At 37.0% G+C, this 17,668-nt stretch overlaps 1 protein-coding gene across 1 annotated transcript; it reads right to left on the bottom strand.

Annotated features, from left to right (window-relative positions):
* Positions 1 to 4,718: 4,718 nt before the first annotated feature.
* LOC137959039 (nicotinamide adenine dinucleotide transporter 1, chloroplastic-like) lies at positions 4,719 to 17,244 on the bottom strand. Its single transcript, XM_068806308.1, has 9 exons — positions 16,646 to 17,244; positions 16,468 to 16,563; positions 15,753 to 15,859; positions 8,657 to 8,705; positions 8,349 to 8,458; positions 5,720 to 5,814; positions 5,533 to 5,621; positions 5,357 to 5,451; positions 4,719 to 5,263 (listed from the first exon to the last, which is right to left on the bottom strand). Exons 1-9 carry the CDS (start codon positions 16,713 to 16,715, stop codon positions 5,027 to 5,029), a joined length of 948 nt encoding a protein of 315 aa, XP_068662409.1. The 5' UTR covers positions 16,716 to 17,244; the 3' UTR covers positions 4,719 to 5,026.
* Positions 17,245 to 17,668: the final 424 nt, after the last annotated feature.

Below are 17,668 nucleotides of genomic sequence, written 5' to 3'. Positions count from 1 at the left end.
ACAGTCGTCCGCCGTTGTCCCCCCTGAATGCAAGTACCCGTTCTAATATCGTTCTCAAAAGCGCTGCCGAGCCTGCGGCGGAGTCTCCAGGCTCGGATCCGAACGGTTTTCTATTTTCGCGTCCGGCATAAAACAAAAAGCTATTTTTAACATTTTCCCCCTTGGCTCCCCGCCTCTTCTATTTCGCCCATCTCGGTTGTCCCTGCGGTTGCCCAGTCAAAAGACTTAAATGCCCTTCATTTTTCATGGCAAAACTACTGTAGTACCCCTCAGTGTAGACATATTTCCAGGAATTTAACTTCCTCAGGTGGCCCTCCTACAATAACCAATAATATCCTGCCAGCTGTTCTCTGGTCCCACATGGGACAGTATTATTCACTGCGCGTAATCTTAGATCCTCGAATTTTTAGTAGAGGGAAAATCCTATTTTAACCTCGACTTTTCTGCTTTGAAAAATCAAATTGCCTACGATCGTGTCCCATAGTAGGAATTCGAGAAAAGAATCAGGGGTATTAATGTAATACCATAAATTCGACCTTGTTGTCCTGACCGCAACGGTTTCCATTTCAAAAAACATGTCTTCGTGGCACCATGTGAATGGACCACGTCATCATCGATCACTTCTGTTATTTAACTTAACTTTTATCGACGAGAGACCGCGACGTGGAAGATTTTGACCAGAGCAAAATCTGCGCCTTTTTTTTTTTTCTTTTTCTGAAAATAATTTAGTTTATTTTCAAAAAGATCCCTCTCATTTGAAAGAATTCAGCAGCGGTCCTTGGTCCAGAAAAAAACAATTGTTGATGGCCAAGATGCCTGCGGAGACGTCCTTGTCTTTCAATTATTTAGAAACCCTAGTTCAAAATTTCAAATTAGACGGGCCCTTTCTATAATTTACGCTTCATGTTCAAAAAAATTTAAATATTGAAAATGTGGAAGAAATCTTTAATTTTTATTTAAAATAAAAAATAAAAAATGCATCTAATTGCATCTAAAGGTCTATTTATTTTTTTATTTGATAATCAATTTTGAATTTAATGACTTCTTATTCTATATTAATTTCCTATCTCTTCTATTCATGATTTATATTTATTATTATTATTATTATCTAATAATACATTTAAAAATAATAATTAATATTCTCATAAATAAAGTATTTTTTTAAAAAAATGATAATGTTACTTTAATATAAATCGGGTTATACAACTTACAATTAACAGGAGACAAAGGCTAGATAGTATACATTACTCTTCTATCGACTAATTCTTACGCCCGTCGATAGAACTAAAGTTAAGACAAGATCCTCGAATAAAAAATCGATAAAAAAAAAAATATATATATATAATTAAAAGGAAAAGGCATGTACATGGTGTGGTTGGAGGCTAGTAGCTTAAATGTGGGGTAACCCTTCACTTTAAAGCAACATTACCAACCAAATAATTAGCGTAAGGTTTAATATTCCATCTTGCCCTTTGAAAAGAAAAAAGCAAGGGACATGACTGTAAATAAATTAATCTTGTTTTCTCAGAGATGGACGGACACGATCGCATGATTGAGCGCTAAGTCGTGATCGTAATGATTTCGATCATGTCTAACATTTTTATCCAAAGCAGGGGTGTATTCGTCTTTTAAAAAGCTCCGACCGACGCCAACGTTCGAAAAGATTCAAATTTGAGGTTCGGAGTCCGGACCTGGAAGATTCGGAAAGGGCAGCCGAGGCCCGAGAGGCGCGTCTTTGTTTTTCTCTTGTTGATGGCCCGGACCGGGGCCGAGTGGTCTTCATCTTCTATTGAAGAAGGACATTAATAAAATAATTGCGCCTTTTCAGGTCCATTAGTCATGATTCATGCAATAAAAGCTTTCATAATGAAAGGGAAGAAAACAGAAAAATGTTTGGTAAAATAGCCTGAATGCCATCTTTAAATGCCCATAAATGAGAAATGAACAAAAAAACAGAAGATTACAGAAAGCTTTCTGGGGTTTATTGTAGAGAGAGGGAAGGGAAATACAGAGATGTGCATCTTCTGTGAGTTGAGACACATCACTGTAGGTGTTTTGTTTTTTCCAATGAAGGAGCAATATAAACCCAATCCAATTGAGTTATAAGGATGGCAAATGGAAAAAAGAAAGCAATTCATGGAAGGTACTTGAAAGTGGGCCTCTGACAATTTTCCTGGAAATCATGAAGGCCTCACACCCTTGTTTCTTTTCCCCTGCTTTTTGATTGTTTGGCACAGACCAGGATTCTTCTTTTTTATATTTCTTTCTTTAGCCAATGCCAGAGAAAGATCCTCATCACTATGTCAAATATAATATCCCAGTTTGGGTGGGTATTTGTGATTTAACTACATAAATCCTCATTACAACACAATCTTGGGATTACAAATTGAGAAACAAAAGAGTCCAGTGTAAAGGAATCCCCAAACCCACCAATCTCAACCAGTCTGTGAAAGAAAAATCCCAGTTATTAATCAGAAGGAGAGGAGATAATACAGAAGCAAGTTAATGGTTTTGTTGAGAGCTTTTGAGTGGGGTTGCCTTTCTTTTATGTGGCTCATGTGCTTCTTTTCTTTTCTTCCTTTTTTTTTTTTTTTTTGTCATATGAATAGGTTTGGTTCTAGCTTTATTGTATCACCATTACACAGATGATTTCCAGAGTGCAGAAAATCCCTAGGGTGATTGTGCTTGAAGAGAAATATTTTAGAAGGTAATGCATGTGGCTGTCTTCTCCATGTCATTGAGTTGGACAACCCAACTCACAACAAAGCTCTTTGTGGGAAAAGGGGAGTCATGAGTTGTCTGCCCAACAGGGATGGCTCTAACTTCAAAGATTTGAAAACCATGATTTCTTGCTGAGGTCATGCAATATGTAAGAAAGAGAGCTCACCAATGGCGCCCATCGATGAAACAGATGAAGGATTTGATTGAAATAGAGTGGGGGAGGGTCTTAGATCAAATGCTGCTCCACTGATTTAGCTAAATTATTTCTACCTGAAGAAAGTAAATGAGATTGTTTGTTTGATTCCAGGTCTAAGATTACTTAAATGATACCCCAATTACTTCAAGTCAATCTCTTTTATGATCCCTTTGTTACTTGAAGTTACATCAAGTGTTTGTTTACCTCTATGATAACTCTTAACAGCTTTTAAAATTGAATAAAACACAAACTTGCAGTCTCCAACAGCTAGGTGTCCGTTTCTTTAATCCATCTTAAAGGTGATCATAATAGAAAATGCAGAAACAGAAGAAAGAAAAACAATTCATTGATGACCCCTCTAGAGTAGGATAACATGATGGAAGCAAAAGCAAAGTTCTGAAATTTAAGACCTAGTTTTTTGGACAAGTCGGAAAGGAGCTTTGCTCACCCAACGCTCTTTGCCATAATGAATGTTTTCTTCTATTCCTTGACAATTGAACTGTCGGGTCACCATCGCACAATGCGTGTCCGGTGTCGACAACAGAAGATAGATATTCTTTGCTCCAACGCGCAGAGTGAATGGAAAGAGGCGCGGGTGCCAAAGTTGTAGGGAAAAGGAAACCCAGAAACAGCTTTTTGCGATGGGAGAGGATAGAAATGGTTGGACAGAACGTTTGATGGTGGCACTCCGTCCAGACAAGAGACCCATAACGTCCAGCTTGTGAATTTGGACAAAATAAATCTTGCCGTAAGTGGGCAAGCTCACTTTTTTCTTTTTATCTCCTTTGCTCTCTGAGGAAAGGAAAAAAGTTGGAGTTTGGTAGAGGCGTGCAGCTCTTCGGGTAAGTAGAAATAAGGAGAGAGAATCACGGGAGAGGATAATCACGCGAAGAGTGGAGAGATCGATTTTTGCTGACCTACCTCATACAATAATTGAAGAGATCGACGCTTAATCACCCACCTCATATCTACGAATGAAGTCGTGAAGCTTACTAGCCACTAAAAGCAATGGATACCATCAGCTGCGGAAACAAGAACGGTGGCTTTTAAGAGTACAGGGAATAAAGGAGAGCCGTATTTCAACTCCAATCCAGTTCCTCTTCTCATATGTGACAACAAATGTACAATCGTTTTTTAGTTCCAATACAGTTTTTTACAAACCAGTAAAATATTTTGAATTAGATTATTATTTTCTTCAAGAACTTATTATTACCGACAAATTTCACACAGTATGTGTTATTTCATTTGCAGGTTACCGATATTTTCACCAAAAGTATTCTCTGCCTTCTTTTTGAATTTTTAATTCCAAGTTTCACGTTTGTTCCAATCTGACCAACTTGCCAATGGGGGAGGGGGTGAATGATATCCCGCTATAACAAAAGCTTGAAGACCAGGCATCCATTACCGGATTCAGACGTAGAAAATCAATTAGTTGAGCGTGAAAAAAACCCGATTACCGTTTTAAGTTTTTTATATAAATTCAATGTAAAATCTCATCTTTAATTCGTAGTAATTACAAAGATTTTAATCAAATCTTACAAAACCATTTGACTTTATCGATAGTATATAAGTGCAATGAGAGTTGGATGTAGTACTAGTACCATTTCAGGAAGGGAAACAGGAAAGAAGAACGGTGAACTTCAGGAGAGGAGATGAGGAAGAAAAGCCCATATTTTGAAATTGCCAGTACATGTAGTGTATGTTTCCTAGATGTAATGTAGAGACCGGGCCAACTAAATCGAGATTATCAAATATCACCAGTTCAAACCATGCAGCAGAAAAACGATAAACAAGAGCAACATAAACACACTGTGAATCATCACTTTTCCTTTTTGGTCAATTATGGAATTTATCATCATCATCAACAGCAAACTACACAGCATACGTCCGCTCCCACACTCGAATATGGCCTCAACAGTTGAATACAGATGAGTCAATGCAGAGTAAGCAATTTCAATGGAGTTATCTGGCTAAATATGGGGCTTGCCTTCAATCCCGGCATTGATGAATAGCCAGCACTGCAATGTGCAGTTTGAAATAATAAAATCTCTAACTACTTCCTCTTTTTACCCATGTCAAGGCCCTTCGAAGCACAACTATAGCCAACCTCTATAAAGGGTGAGGCTGAGGCTCAGGAGGGAAGAGAGTGACCAAAAATCTATGAATCATCTCAAAACTGGTAAAAGTAATCACAGCTGCCGGTGTGGTCCTCATCAGATTTGTGGCACACCCACGGTAAAAGCCAGGGATACCCTCTTTTTGAAATACTTTCTTGACACAATCAATTACGCCAGTATACCGCTTCTCAGAATGGTGTCCTTGCTCTTGAAGCCTTGAGCGAACCACCTAATATTACATAATGTAAGGAAAACAAAATCAAGAGAAATGGAAAACAAAAGAGCTTAGTTGAATGCTTTAAAAAAGAGTTCAACTGAATACCTCATGCGGATATGTCATCGTTGATGCTGCTACTTTAGACAGAGACGAAGCTAGAGCAACATCACTTGCACTGAGAGTGTCGGGGGTCGTGTTATCTAACATAACCATGGAGGATGAGTAGGGTCCTAAAATATTGAAAAATAAATTCAAGCACAAGGAAAATGGGCAGAAATTACTCTGTGTTGCCAGGTAACTTTTTATCTTCTCGTAGGTTGGGAATTGGATGGCAACATGGCTTATTCCTGCCAACGCAGGGACCAGACCACTGTTTGACAAAGTCAGGTCACATATAAAAGAATTAGTGCTACTATGTCAAATTTGCTCATTAATAGTTATCTCATATTTCTAAATGAGGCAGCAGACCTGTATAATCCACGAATGCCCTCTTCATGGGCTATTCTCCTCAAAGCAGAAAGTGTACTCCTGTATGGTATGACTCCTACTCTCATGCCTTGTGTCTACGGAGAGAGAACAAGAGATCAACAAAACAGTTAGCTGCAATTACCTTACAACCTCCAATGACAAATTTAAGCAACTTCATAGTTGCTATATAAACTAGCTAAAAGATTGGATATTTCTGATAATATAAGACATCATACTCCTGCATTGAGCAACATCTATACTCTGTCATCAATCCATAGACAGAAAAACAAAGGTCCAAACAAGCTAAGAGCTTCCAATGTCACATTTTAAGGAGCTACGTTCACAGTAATATACACACTGAATAATTATTGGACCTTCTGTATAACGTCAGAGAGTATACTGCTCTCTGTTACAACTCTCATACTAATTCGTCAAGCCTATAAAGAGAAGCACATTCTCCAAAAGGGAAAAGGAATATGAACTGAAAAAATAAATGTCTTTTTTTGTTTATTCAAAAATCAAGTCCATGTGACTTAGGAGCATGCATTTTCTATTTTAGCCCATAGATATAGGTCCAATACAATAAGTATTTCACTTTTTTTTTTTTTTTAAAAAATAAAGTTTTCTCTTCATAGTCTACATTTTATTTTTTACTTTTTATACATCTTCATGATTGACGTTGAGTTCATGTGATTTCTGTTATTCAGTTATTTCCCATTTCTGAATGATTGAGACAATGCAGTTGCTCTAAACAAAATGGAGTAAGTGGCGAATTTTGAAAATATCTATGACTTTGTTAAAGATGAAAATTTTGGGTTCAGCAAATTGAGGCAGGACTAAACACAGTCCAACCTCTTCTCAGTGTTGTGTGGCTTCAGCCTTAACTCGGTGGTTACCCAATGTGCCTAAATAGGAGGCCTTTGATTTAAACTTCATCACAATCAGGAAGGATAATATGGGAGGAATGGAAATTTTTTCCAATCTGACCAAAATTTTCACAGGAGTGCTGCTTCTGGCAAGAAATGAAAGTAGACTGATCAATATACTGAAAAGGAAGAAACAAGAAAACAGTTTCTATCTTACTATTAAAATTTTTTAAGAAAATTAAATCGTTCCATTGAGCCCCAGCCAATAACCCTTGGAAGTCACTTGGATTAAATATTAAACAGGTAAGAGTGAGTAATAAACATAGCTCTTATTATTATTAAAATATTTCATTTGGTGCTGACATTATAAACTTTCTTTCCATGGTTCATTTCCAGTGCAAGCACCAATCTGCCAAAAAATGGTTCAATGTTTTAATGAATTCAATAATCAATAATAAAACCAAGTAGAAAGCAGTTTTTTTGGAAAATGAAGGGAACAATTCTTAGATGTCTTAGTATTACCTATTTTCCCTATAGCAGTTATATTAACACTAACAGAAAATAGAATCTTTGGACCTAATGCTGCAGGTGTAAGACTCTACGGCAACAAGTTTTAGCTCATGAACTTATTATCCACTCAATTCTACAGTTTAAAGGTCTTCTCTCCCAACCTGAGTCGCCTATGTGTGACTTATCTCAAGAGATCAGAGCTCGCTCCAGGATCTTAGGGTCTACAAGAGTAATTTAAGTGACTGCATCTAAAGCATTTTTATTTTTTTAATTTTCTTCAATGTTGATTATACATGCAACAATCCATACCCCTGCTGAGATTCAAACCTAAGACCTCACACTAGAAACCCTCCCATGTAGCCAGTGAGCGAAAGGCTTCTGAAGTAGTTATTATGTCACATGAGAATAATGTTGACTCTCCTTGGAATCATCTTCAGGTTTTTAACATATGAAACACACACACACACACACACTACCTCTCTCTGTTAGTTGAAACCATGTTACCCTCTCAGCAAATCACAATGCAGATTGTCTTGCTAGAGAGGGACAGACCAGCAGGATCTTGCTAGTTTACCCATTAGAATTCTTTGTAATTTTTTTTTCCTCGTTGGTTTTTGAGCTCCTCAACTCTTTTCGCCTCAGTCCTGTAGTTGAGCAGGTTACCTAATCTTCTGTGTTTCCAAAAAAATATCTCACCATTACAAAAATTGTCCAACTTTTCATCAAATTTAGCGACGGCTCAAGTTCAAGCTTTGATGCTGAAAACATCTCTAAAACCGAACTTCACAACTAACATAAGTGTTTTAGACAAGAATAAAAATATCTCAAAAAATGTAACTAAAGTTCATCAACTAACATAGCAAGCTTTCAAGGATCTAATGAGAAATAGATCATGGTAAAAAAAAAGCAGAAAAAAAACAAAGGAAGAAAAGTACTACCAAAAGAATATGAGCATATAAAGTCTTTGCTAACTCCTGACATAGTGGGTCGATCTCATAGGACTAATTGAACTTTCTAAATGAATATGATCAGCATTTCTTATGCACTTGACAGCAAATGTTTATGAACTGATGGCATTCTTTTATGTTTATTTTTATAAAGATATATTTATATTAACAAGAGAAAAATTACAGAGGGAGCAGATCCCTAACAACAAGCGACTGGTGACATTCTTCTTCAAAAGAAAAACAGACAAGAGTAACTGCTATGTTAAAACACAAAAGAAATATACTTTGGGAGCACATCCAACATACCTGAAATCTAGTCTTGACAACCCAAAGTGGGTTAGTAGCAATTGTTGTTGCTGCTCCAGCACCAGAAGCAGCAATCACATTGGCACCAACTGAGAGTTGATGGGTCCCATCTATTCAATTCATGCAACTTCAAATGTGTTAAAACAGAGAGCTAATTTTTCATCTTTCTTTTTCTGAAGGTATAGAAAAGAAAATAAAAAAGAATTGTTGAGGCAAATGCTGATAAAATTAATGAATAGAAAGTTCAACCACAACTAAGGTATTACACCAAAAAGACAATGTAGAGAAAGTAAAATTTCAAAATTTACCATTTGAAGAGAGCAAGCTTTTGAGCTGTTCATAAATTGTGAAGTACACCTGAAATTTGACAACATTGGATTAGCCATAGACACAAAGTTCCTCATGATAATTTTCCCAAGGTAGAGGAGAACTCATAAAAAATTTCAATGATGCCATTCAAACAGAACACTACAATGAACTCATAACTTTTTCTTGTTGATGAGTCACATTGTAATCTCATTATGAGTGTCCAAAGAGAGATGGAACTTAAAAAGGAAACCAAAAAGTATATGTCAGAGCTGTATATTGGTTTAACATTAAGGTGCATTATTTTATCTTTTCATCATTTGGTTTCTCTTCCTTCTCTTTTGGCAGTTTCGTTCACAAGATAAGTAATTCTCCAACAATGCCTTGTTATGGGAGATCTTGTAGATCTCATGCTCCCCAAGATTCTACTTCTAGATTTTGATGTTTTATACCTGTATTTGCCTTTTATTCCTGCTTGGCCTGCTGTTCCCACTTAGTGCAATTTTCACAATTTCCCAGTAAACCATTTTACCCTCCTAGATCTTTCATACACATCCAAGAGTCTTCTAGTGGCTTTTCCTAGTATTTTGAACACTTTTTCACCCACAAGATAAACACAGAATAATCTTCTTTATTTTTACTGAGGAATTTTATTGTTTCTGAAGTGTTTTCATATTTCTGCATAAACTACTTTACTGCCTTTTTTTCAAGTTTTTGCTCTCAGAATAAGAACCACTAAAAAGTACAAAGGTTTATGCAGACTAGCTACCAAACATCCCTTGACAAAAAATGGTAACATAATTACATTCCACTTATTTAACTTAAACATAAAATCATTCTTCCAGTGAAAGCAAACAAAAAAGGTCATTACTTTCTAAGACAATGAGTGAATGCACCACAATTTCGTATTTCACTTCTGATCTGTCTACATACTACCAATACTGAAAATGTTAAGAAGAAAGAGGGTTGAAGAGAGAGAATGAGAGGAAGAGAAAGTGGAGAGAAGAGATTGAGAAACTGAACTGCATTGGCTTGCACATCCCCCAACCTCTATTTATAATCAGGGTAGAGCACAATTTACAAAAATGCCCTTAAGTGAAAACACATTCTCTATATCTCCTATTCTACGTGTCCTCTTTACATGAAATATGGTCAATAGACATAATTGGACATGTAGAACAAGATTATATCAAGAAATATAAATAATGACAAGGTACAATGAACAAAATGCCCATGCACTTGTTTTTCAACATTGCCCCTCAAGTTGGAGAGTATATGTCGAATAGTCTCAACTTGTCGCACAAGTTCAGAAATTCACGTTTTTCCAGTGCTTTAGTTAAGATATCGCCGAGTTGATCACTAGACCAAACATATAGAGTAGTTATCTCTTTCCTCATCACTATATCTCGGATGAAATGACAATCTACCTCTATATGCTTCGTTATTTCATGAAAGACTAGATTGCTTGCAATGATGATTATTGCCTGGTTATCACAATACATATAATCCTTTTGATCAAGGCCTAATTCCTGGATAACAGATTTTACCTATATTAGCTCACTGTCGATGTGGGCCATTGCTTTATATTTAGCTTTTGCACTGGACCGAGTAACAACATTCTGTTTTTTACTCTTCTAGCTAACTAGATTTCCTCCCAGAAATACAAAGTATTTAGTGGTTGATTTTCTGTCAAACTTGAAACATGCATAGTCAGCATCAGAGAAAGCTTCAATCCTCAAGTGAATATTAGGTTTAAAGAGGAGAACTTTTCATGGTGCTCCTTTGAGATATCTTAAGATTCTTTGTGCAACCTCTAGGTGAATCTTACATGGATGTTCCATGAACTGACTCACTACACTCACTACAAACGAAATATCTGGTCTAGTAATCATAACATAAATAAGTTTGCCTACTAGTCTCCTATACATTGTTTTATCTTTCAATTATGGACTTTGATCATTATGAGGATCAAGTCCTACTTCCATGGATGCATCCGCAAGTTTAGCCCCCAAAAGTCTATACTTTTGAAGCATATTGTGACATATTTTCCTCTGAGTCAAAGTCGTTCCCTACTTGCTTCTTGCAACTTCCATACTCAAGAAATATTTTAGTTGACCTAGATCTTTAGTATGAAAGTGGTTCGCCAAATGGGATTTAACTTTTTCAATGTCTGATCTATCACTCCCAGACAGGATGATATCATTTACATATACCAATAAGATAATAATTCCAAACGGTTGTTTCATAATAAATAGTGAGGGATCACAATGGCTTCTACGAGATTCCATGGATATAACCACTTGACTAAAATTTTCAAACCATGCTCGTGGACTCTGTTTTAAGCCTTAAAGAGCTTTCTTCAGTCAACATACCTTATGTGTCTCCCCTGAGCAACGTACCCTAAAGGTTGCTCCATATAGACTTCCTCCTCAACATCACCATATAAGAAGACAATTTTAATATCCAATTGAGATAGAGACCAGCTTTGATGGACTGCAATAAAAATGAGTATGCGAACAGAAGACAAGCGGACAAGCGAACAATCGGAGAAAAAGTCACAAAAACATCCACACCAAATCTTTGAGTATACCCTTTGGCAACAAGGTGAGCCTTGTATTGTTCAACAAAGCCATCAGAGTTATATTTAACAGTATAGACCCACTGACAGCCAACTACAATAGCACTTGGAGGTAAATCGCATAACTCCCTAGTCCCCCTATAAATTGATGTTTCCATCTCAATATACATGGCCTTCTTCCAATGAGGAGTCAACAAAGCATCTTGCACTGAAGAAGGAATAGTGCAAGTGGAGATGGACAGAGCAAACTTACGATAGCTATCAGACAAATAATCAAATGAGACAAAATGAGATAGAGGATGGCGAGTACCTTTGTGAACACCTTTCCGAAGGGCGATAAGAAGGTGAAGATCACTTACCTCAGGATCAGGAGACGATGAAAAATTATGGTTTGGTGTGAGAAGGGGTCTAGATCAGGATGAGATGGTTGTTGTCGATGCTGATATATCTGCAGAGATTTCTCAGTAGGTGCATCACGTGAGGATTAAACACATTCATCAACTGGAATAGGAATGACCAGATTAGGTACAGAAGGCTCACGTGGAACTGACTTAGATCTAGAAGATTCAAAAAATTAAACATTCTCAAAGAAAGTAACATCTGCAAACACAAATGTTTTTCTTATAGACGGACAATAACATTAGTACTCTTTTTGTGTCCGAGAATATCCTAGAAATATACATTTAACAAGCCATGGAGACAACTTATCCTTGTAAGGATCAAAGACATGTACAAAACATACACACCCAAACACACGAGGTGATATAGAAAACAGAGGTGCAGTAGGTAAAACAATTTGAATAAGAATGTTGCCATCAAGAGCAGAAGACAACATTTTAATTAATAGAAAGCATACAGTAAGAACAACATCACCCCAATATTGCTTAAGTACATTCATATGAATTAACATAATGCGAGCTACCACAAGTGATGATTCTTGTGTTCAAAAACTCCATTTTGTTGTGGAGTAAACACACAGGAAGTTAAATGAATGATTCCTTGTGACTGATAGAAAAAAGTCAAATTTACGATTCATAAACTCAAGACCATTGTCTATACACAAGATAAGGATAGAAGTTGCAAATTGATTCTTTATTTCATCATAACATAATTGAAATACATCAAAGGCTTCATTTTTTTCTCGCATGAGATAAATCTAAGTACATCTACTAAAATCATCAATAATGGAAATAAAATACCTATGACCAAACTGACTAGTCACAGGACAAGGACCCCAGACATCTGAGTGGACAAACTCAAAAAGTTTACTTGTCTTATGAGATGAAACGGCAAAGGAAAAAAACCTTTCTGCTCTTTCAAGGGCACTTCCATTCGTGAAAACTGGAGCAACCTAGCAAGGATGCATTTAGGGACCAAGATTCAAGTTATGAAAGAGTGGGCACCCCCAGAGGTTGGATACTTAAAACTGAATTTTGATGGTTCTTCTCTCGGCAATCTGGGGATCGCAGGTTTCGGAGGTGTGATTTCGGACTCATTTGGCAATCATTGTATTTCTTATGCGGGTCCATTAGGCATCTCCGACTCAACGTCTGCAGAGCTTCATGGTCTTCTCAACGGGCTCCAGATTTTTAAAGATAAATGTAGTGGCCCAATTCACATTGAAGGGGATTCCAAGGTAGTCATTGGATGGGGCCGTGGCACTTCCTTTCTACCATGGAGGCATTGGGAAATTTTCCAGGAGATTTTAGAGATTACCACATTATTTTCTTGTATTTGGTCTCACATTCCGAGATCTACAAATTCGGCAGCAAATGTGCTTGCCAAACAGGGAGCATCTCTTCAACATCTTGTTGTTAGGGATTTGCTCCCTATCTCTTTGTAATTTTTATCTTTTTAATGAATTGCATATTTATCAACAAAAAAAAAAAAAAAATGAAACAGCAAAGGAGCTCCAGTGATGCTTGCCTAGTTAACATGACTCACACTGAAAAGTAATACTAGAAAGAAAGTCTGGAACTACTTGAATCAGTTTCGTAGGAGACGGATGATCGAGTCTGAGATGCCACTAAAGAGGTGAATCAATTGTGTGTAGTGCATTCAAAGTACTGTTTAGGTTGTGGTTGTCCACATAATATAGTCCTCCTCTCTTATGAGCGGACCCAATCATCTTCTTCGTCGAGATCCTGAAAGACACAATGAGTAGGATAAAAGTAAGAGAACAATTCATGAACTTAGTCACCTAACTGACGGACAACAGATTTAAGGGAAAATTTGGAACAAACAGTGTAGATTGAGGGGAAAGAAAAGGAGCAGAAGTAACACTTCCTACTGCTTGTACTGGTGAAACTAACCCATCTGCAAGGTTACAATGCTTAACAAGAACGGACTCTTTTAAGTTAGAAAATAGTGAGGACATACCTAACATGTGTTTTGTGTTCCCGGAATCAAGGACCTAAGATGGGGAATGAGACACTAAAAGTGCAAACATACTTGTGGGAGGAATTGTATGTGCCAAGGATGCAGAAGGAATAGATAGTTGTGCCATATGTTGTGAAATTTGTAGCTGCTGATGTGAGATATGTTGTTGCCGTTGGATTAATTTTTGTCGTTCATCTAAAAAACTAGGTGGAATTGTAGTTTCAGACCCTGGGGTTGTACCTTCGTGTGTAATAACGTTTGCCCACACAAGCTTCCCAAACTTTTCTAACATCTATCCGAGTAATAATTAGTGCATCCACATGAATACACTTGTACTCAGATTTACCATCTCCTTGGCCTCGGCCTCTGCCTGAATTATCTCTACCTCTATCTCTGCCAATCTTTGTGCATCCCCTAGACGTTGGTAGCTTATGTATTAAGGGCAGTAACTTCACCCACTTTGGTATCTTTTCCAGCTCTAGGCACAACTGTTGTTTCAGCTCTTTGTACGCTATTAAAGGTAGTAGAGAGGTTAAGTATCTCATCTGAGGCCAGAATTTGTGTCTTATGCTGTCAAATTCAACACCCAAACCATCTAGAAATTTTGCCAGAAGAAGTTGACTTTGCTTTTTTCGGACTTCCCTTTCATTCGTAGTAAACGGATGAAAGACATTAATTTCCAACCAAATACTCAAAAAGAACCTATAATAGTCTGTCACAATTCTATTACCACTTTTTAAGCCAAAGAAATCTATATATAGTTCATAAACCCTGGAAAGATTGCTCTCTTGTCCATAAAGAGCTTCCAAAGACTATCACATGGCTTTGACAGTTTCAAAATTCATAACTTGGCTCCTAATATTAGATTCCATACTGTGACAATCCAAGTCATCACTTGATTGTCTTTAGCCTCCCAATCATCATCCTAAGGGACAACCTCCTAATAAATTTCAGTTTTTTCAAGTACATTCTAACAGATTTAGACCAAGTCAGGTAATTATCACCATTCAACTTTTCAGAGGTGATAGTAATAATATATTTACCATCGAGATTATATGATTCCTTTGATGGAGTGTAAACCTCACCAGAATCAGCCATATCAAATATATATGAATACCAAATAGATCAAATAAACCTTCCAAAAGTTTCAAATTAACTAGCTTAAGTGGGGCCGACCACGTAAAAATCACAGTTAGGGCAGATAGATGATGTGCGCAGGTCAAGAAATCAAAAAAATTCAACACAAGGATCAAAATCAGAAGATACAGTGCACTGAGAACTGCACTAGGGCTGACGTCAATAGATGACACACATGACATCAACAGATGATAGATCTGGAATTTGGTGCACACCTCGAGATCAGCATAAAAAAAAAACCTCTTTTGGCAGTTTAGAACATCAGAATCTGTTCTTAGAATGGTAAAACAAGTAATCCTAGGGGTATGGGGAAGAGAAAAGAAGGAAAAATTGGATTTTTACTAACCAATAGCTGAAAAACTGGAGAAAGATCCTTGCTTTATGTATACCCATGTACTTGTTTTTCAACAAATACCATTTGAAGACAATAACATTTATAAGAAAATGGAAGATTTTTTAGTCCCTTTTCTTTTTTTGAGAAAGCTGTAGTTTTTTTTTTTCCCAGAAACAAGGTGTAGTTATTTTTCTTTTTCCATATTGAAATCTATAGATTACACAGTAAGTAAAAAAAGAGAAAAAAATCATTACTTGTGGCAGTAACTTCTGCTAAATCCTACACTTGCATTAGCTCTCCTCTAGAGGAAACATTGTTTGATACTTTTAGAATCCAATCTAAGCACCAACCATGAAATAAAAATGTTCCTTTTTTACCCAAATATCAAGATAAAAAGAAGATGCATGGGTTGTTACGGCATGATATAGCCCCAAACAACAAGTAGAGTATAAATTGTTGTCCACATGAGTATCTCTCAAGCTCATGGGTTGTTAAAGGAAGTAGAGAGACTCATCTTAAGGTTACCTCCCCAACTTCCACTTTTGGCTTCTGATAAATCCTTAACCGAAGTAAATTATTTCCCTTACAGTAGCCTAAACTGTTTCATTAACATAGGAGGCAGCTTGACAAAACTATTAACACTTCCAGGAAAAAAACATCAACTGCTTACCGCCCAATTTGGAAGCAATGCTAAAACAGTTGGTGAAAGACCACGATACATGCCACGTATGCCCTCCTTCCTAAGGATTTCTTGCAGACTTCCAACAATAAGACTACCTGTTTCCAAGTAAACAGTGATATGTTAAAACAAAAGCCGTCGCTGTAAACACCGAAAGGAAAATCCATACTATCACACTAGACATCCAAATGCTTCCCACACTATGAGTTCACTAAAAGTCATTAAAATCAAAACATGAAGTTTATGCTCTTTGCACGTCTTTCCAAATATAATATACAGTTGAAACTAAAGAAATTTTTTATATATCAAAAAGCAGAGATGCTAAGTTACACCACCAGTCCAATTGCACTGGTAAGTTCCAATTGTTTCTCAAGAATTGGTACCAATTTCTGAAAAGAATACATGCAAGTGGTGGATGAGTGGGCAAATGCAATATGCTTAGACCTTATGAATACTAAAAATATCACGACAACGATGTCAGAGCCAAAACTGGTGCAAGTGTGGGAGTTACAGAACTCGATAAGGAAAAAAAATCCCGACTGAAAAAACACAGATTGAGATATCGGTAAAATTAACAGTTCCTCGTAGACCCCAAATTAATTCCCCGTAGGCATGACAAAATACAGATACAAGCACCGTAAAAGAAGATAATTTAAGAGCACTAATTTTGCAAAAGAATCAAATAGAGAAAGTAAGAAGGAGATACCCTTGATACTGCTACTACCGAGCTTTGGCAGCCCATGGACCTGAAACCTCGTTTTTATAACATCCAATGGGCAAACAAAAGTAGCTGCAATAACACCTGCAAACCAAAAAAGTTCAAATTCAATCCCAAAAATAAAATCCCTCCTGAATTAATCAGTAACCACAGATGCAGACAATACCAGCAGCGGCGCCAGCGCCAGCATTACAAAGCAGACCTCTCGTGCTAGGCGCGTGCGACTCGACAGCCATTGAAAAGAAACGACTCAACACACCGACCAAAGCAAGCGGTTTTGAAGAAATTTAGGGTTTCCTCCGGCGAGAGGAAGATGATCGTTAACCAGAGTCGCATGGCCAAAGCGCATAGCTCAAAATTCGACCGAAACCGATCCCAACGAACCCGTCAACCATACAACAGACAAGACTCAGCAAAATTCAGCGTCCTTCGAGAATCGAAAACGCCATAGAGGAAGAAGCTTCAACACCGTGAGCTCCCAATTACTTTTACAGATTCCGTCTCGGTCAGACCCTCTTCTCAGTCGTCGTAGCAATTGACGAATCCAGCCCGCCAATTGTTACTTTGTAGGAGAGACGATGTTAAAGGTGTAGTCAAGTCAGCATTCAAGACCTGGTGATCGCGGTCCCTGGATCCATTCCCACAAGCTACCACCGGCATCAATCTAGCTCTTAAGAGAATTCCGCTTACGCGTCGTAGGCTGATTCAAGTATCCCGACCGTCTGTAAGTTCGATTCGTCTATCAACGGCGTCACGAGCCATCGATCTAGCCGATTCTTGTCTGAAAGTAAAAGAATATGAAAAAAAATTGTCGATAAAAGATAAGGTCAATGATCTGTCACTGCCAGGTGGCAGCATTCGTGGTTCTTATTCTCCACACGGTGTCGGTTTTCAGCTTTCCGAATCGATTCCAAAAAGTAAACTAGGCCACGGTTGACAGCGCCCGATTCGGAATATTTTATAACATGTTTTATTTTTTATCTTTTTTATAAATAAAATATTTTACCATTGATATTATAAATATTTATTGATAAATTTTAAATTTATTTTAATTTTTATTAATTAATTAAATAATATAAATATTTTATAATTTATTTAGTTATGAGTATATATTATTTTATTTTGAGTAAATGGATTTATTAATTATGTTATTTTATATTTATTTAATTATATTACTTAGAAGTATCAT

Source organism: Aristolochia californica, unplaced genomic scaffold (genome assembly GCF_029961685.1).
Source record: "Aristolochia californica isolate CCGP_79_NKW_82.1479 unplaced genomic scaffold, dmAriCali1.0.hap1 SCAF_3, whole genome shotgun sequence".
Lineage (NCBI taxonomy): Eukaryota > Viridiplantae > Streptophyta > Magnoliopsida > Piperales > Aristolochiaceae > Aristolochia > Aristolochia californica.
This window is presented reverse-complemented; position numbering and strand designations above follow the sequence as displayed.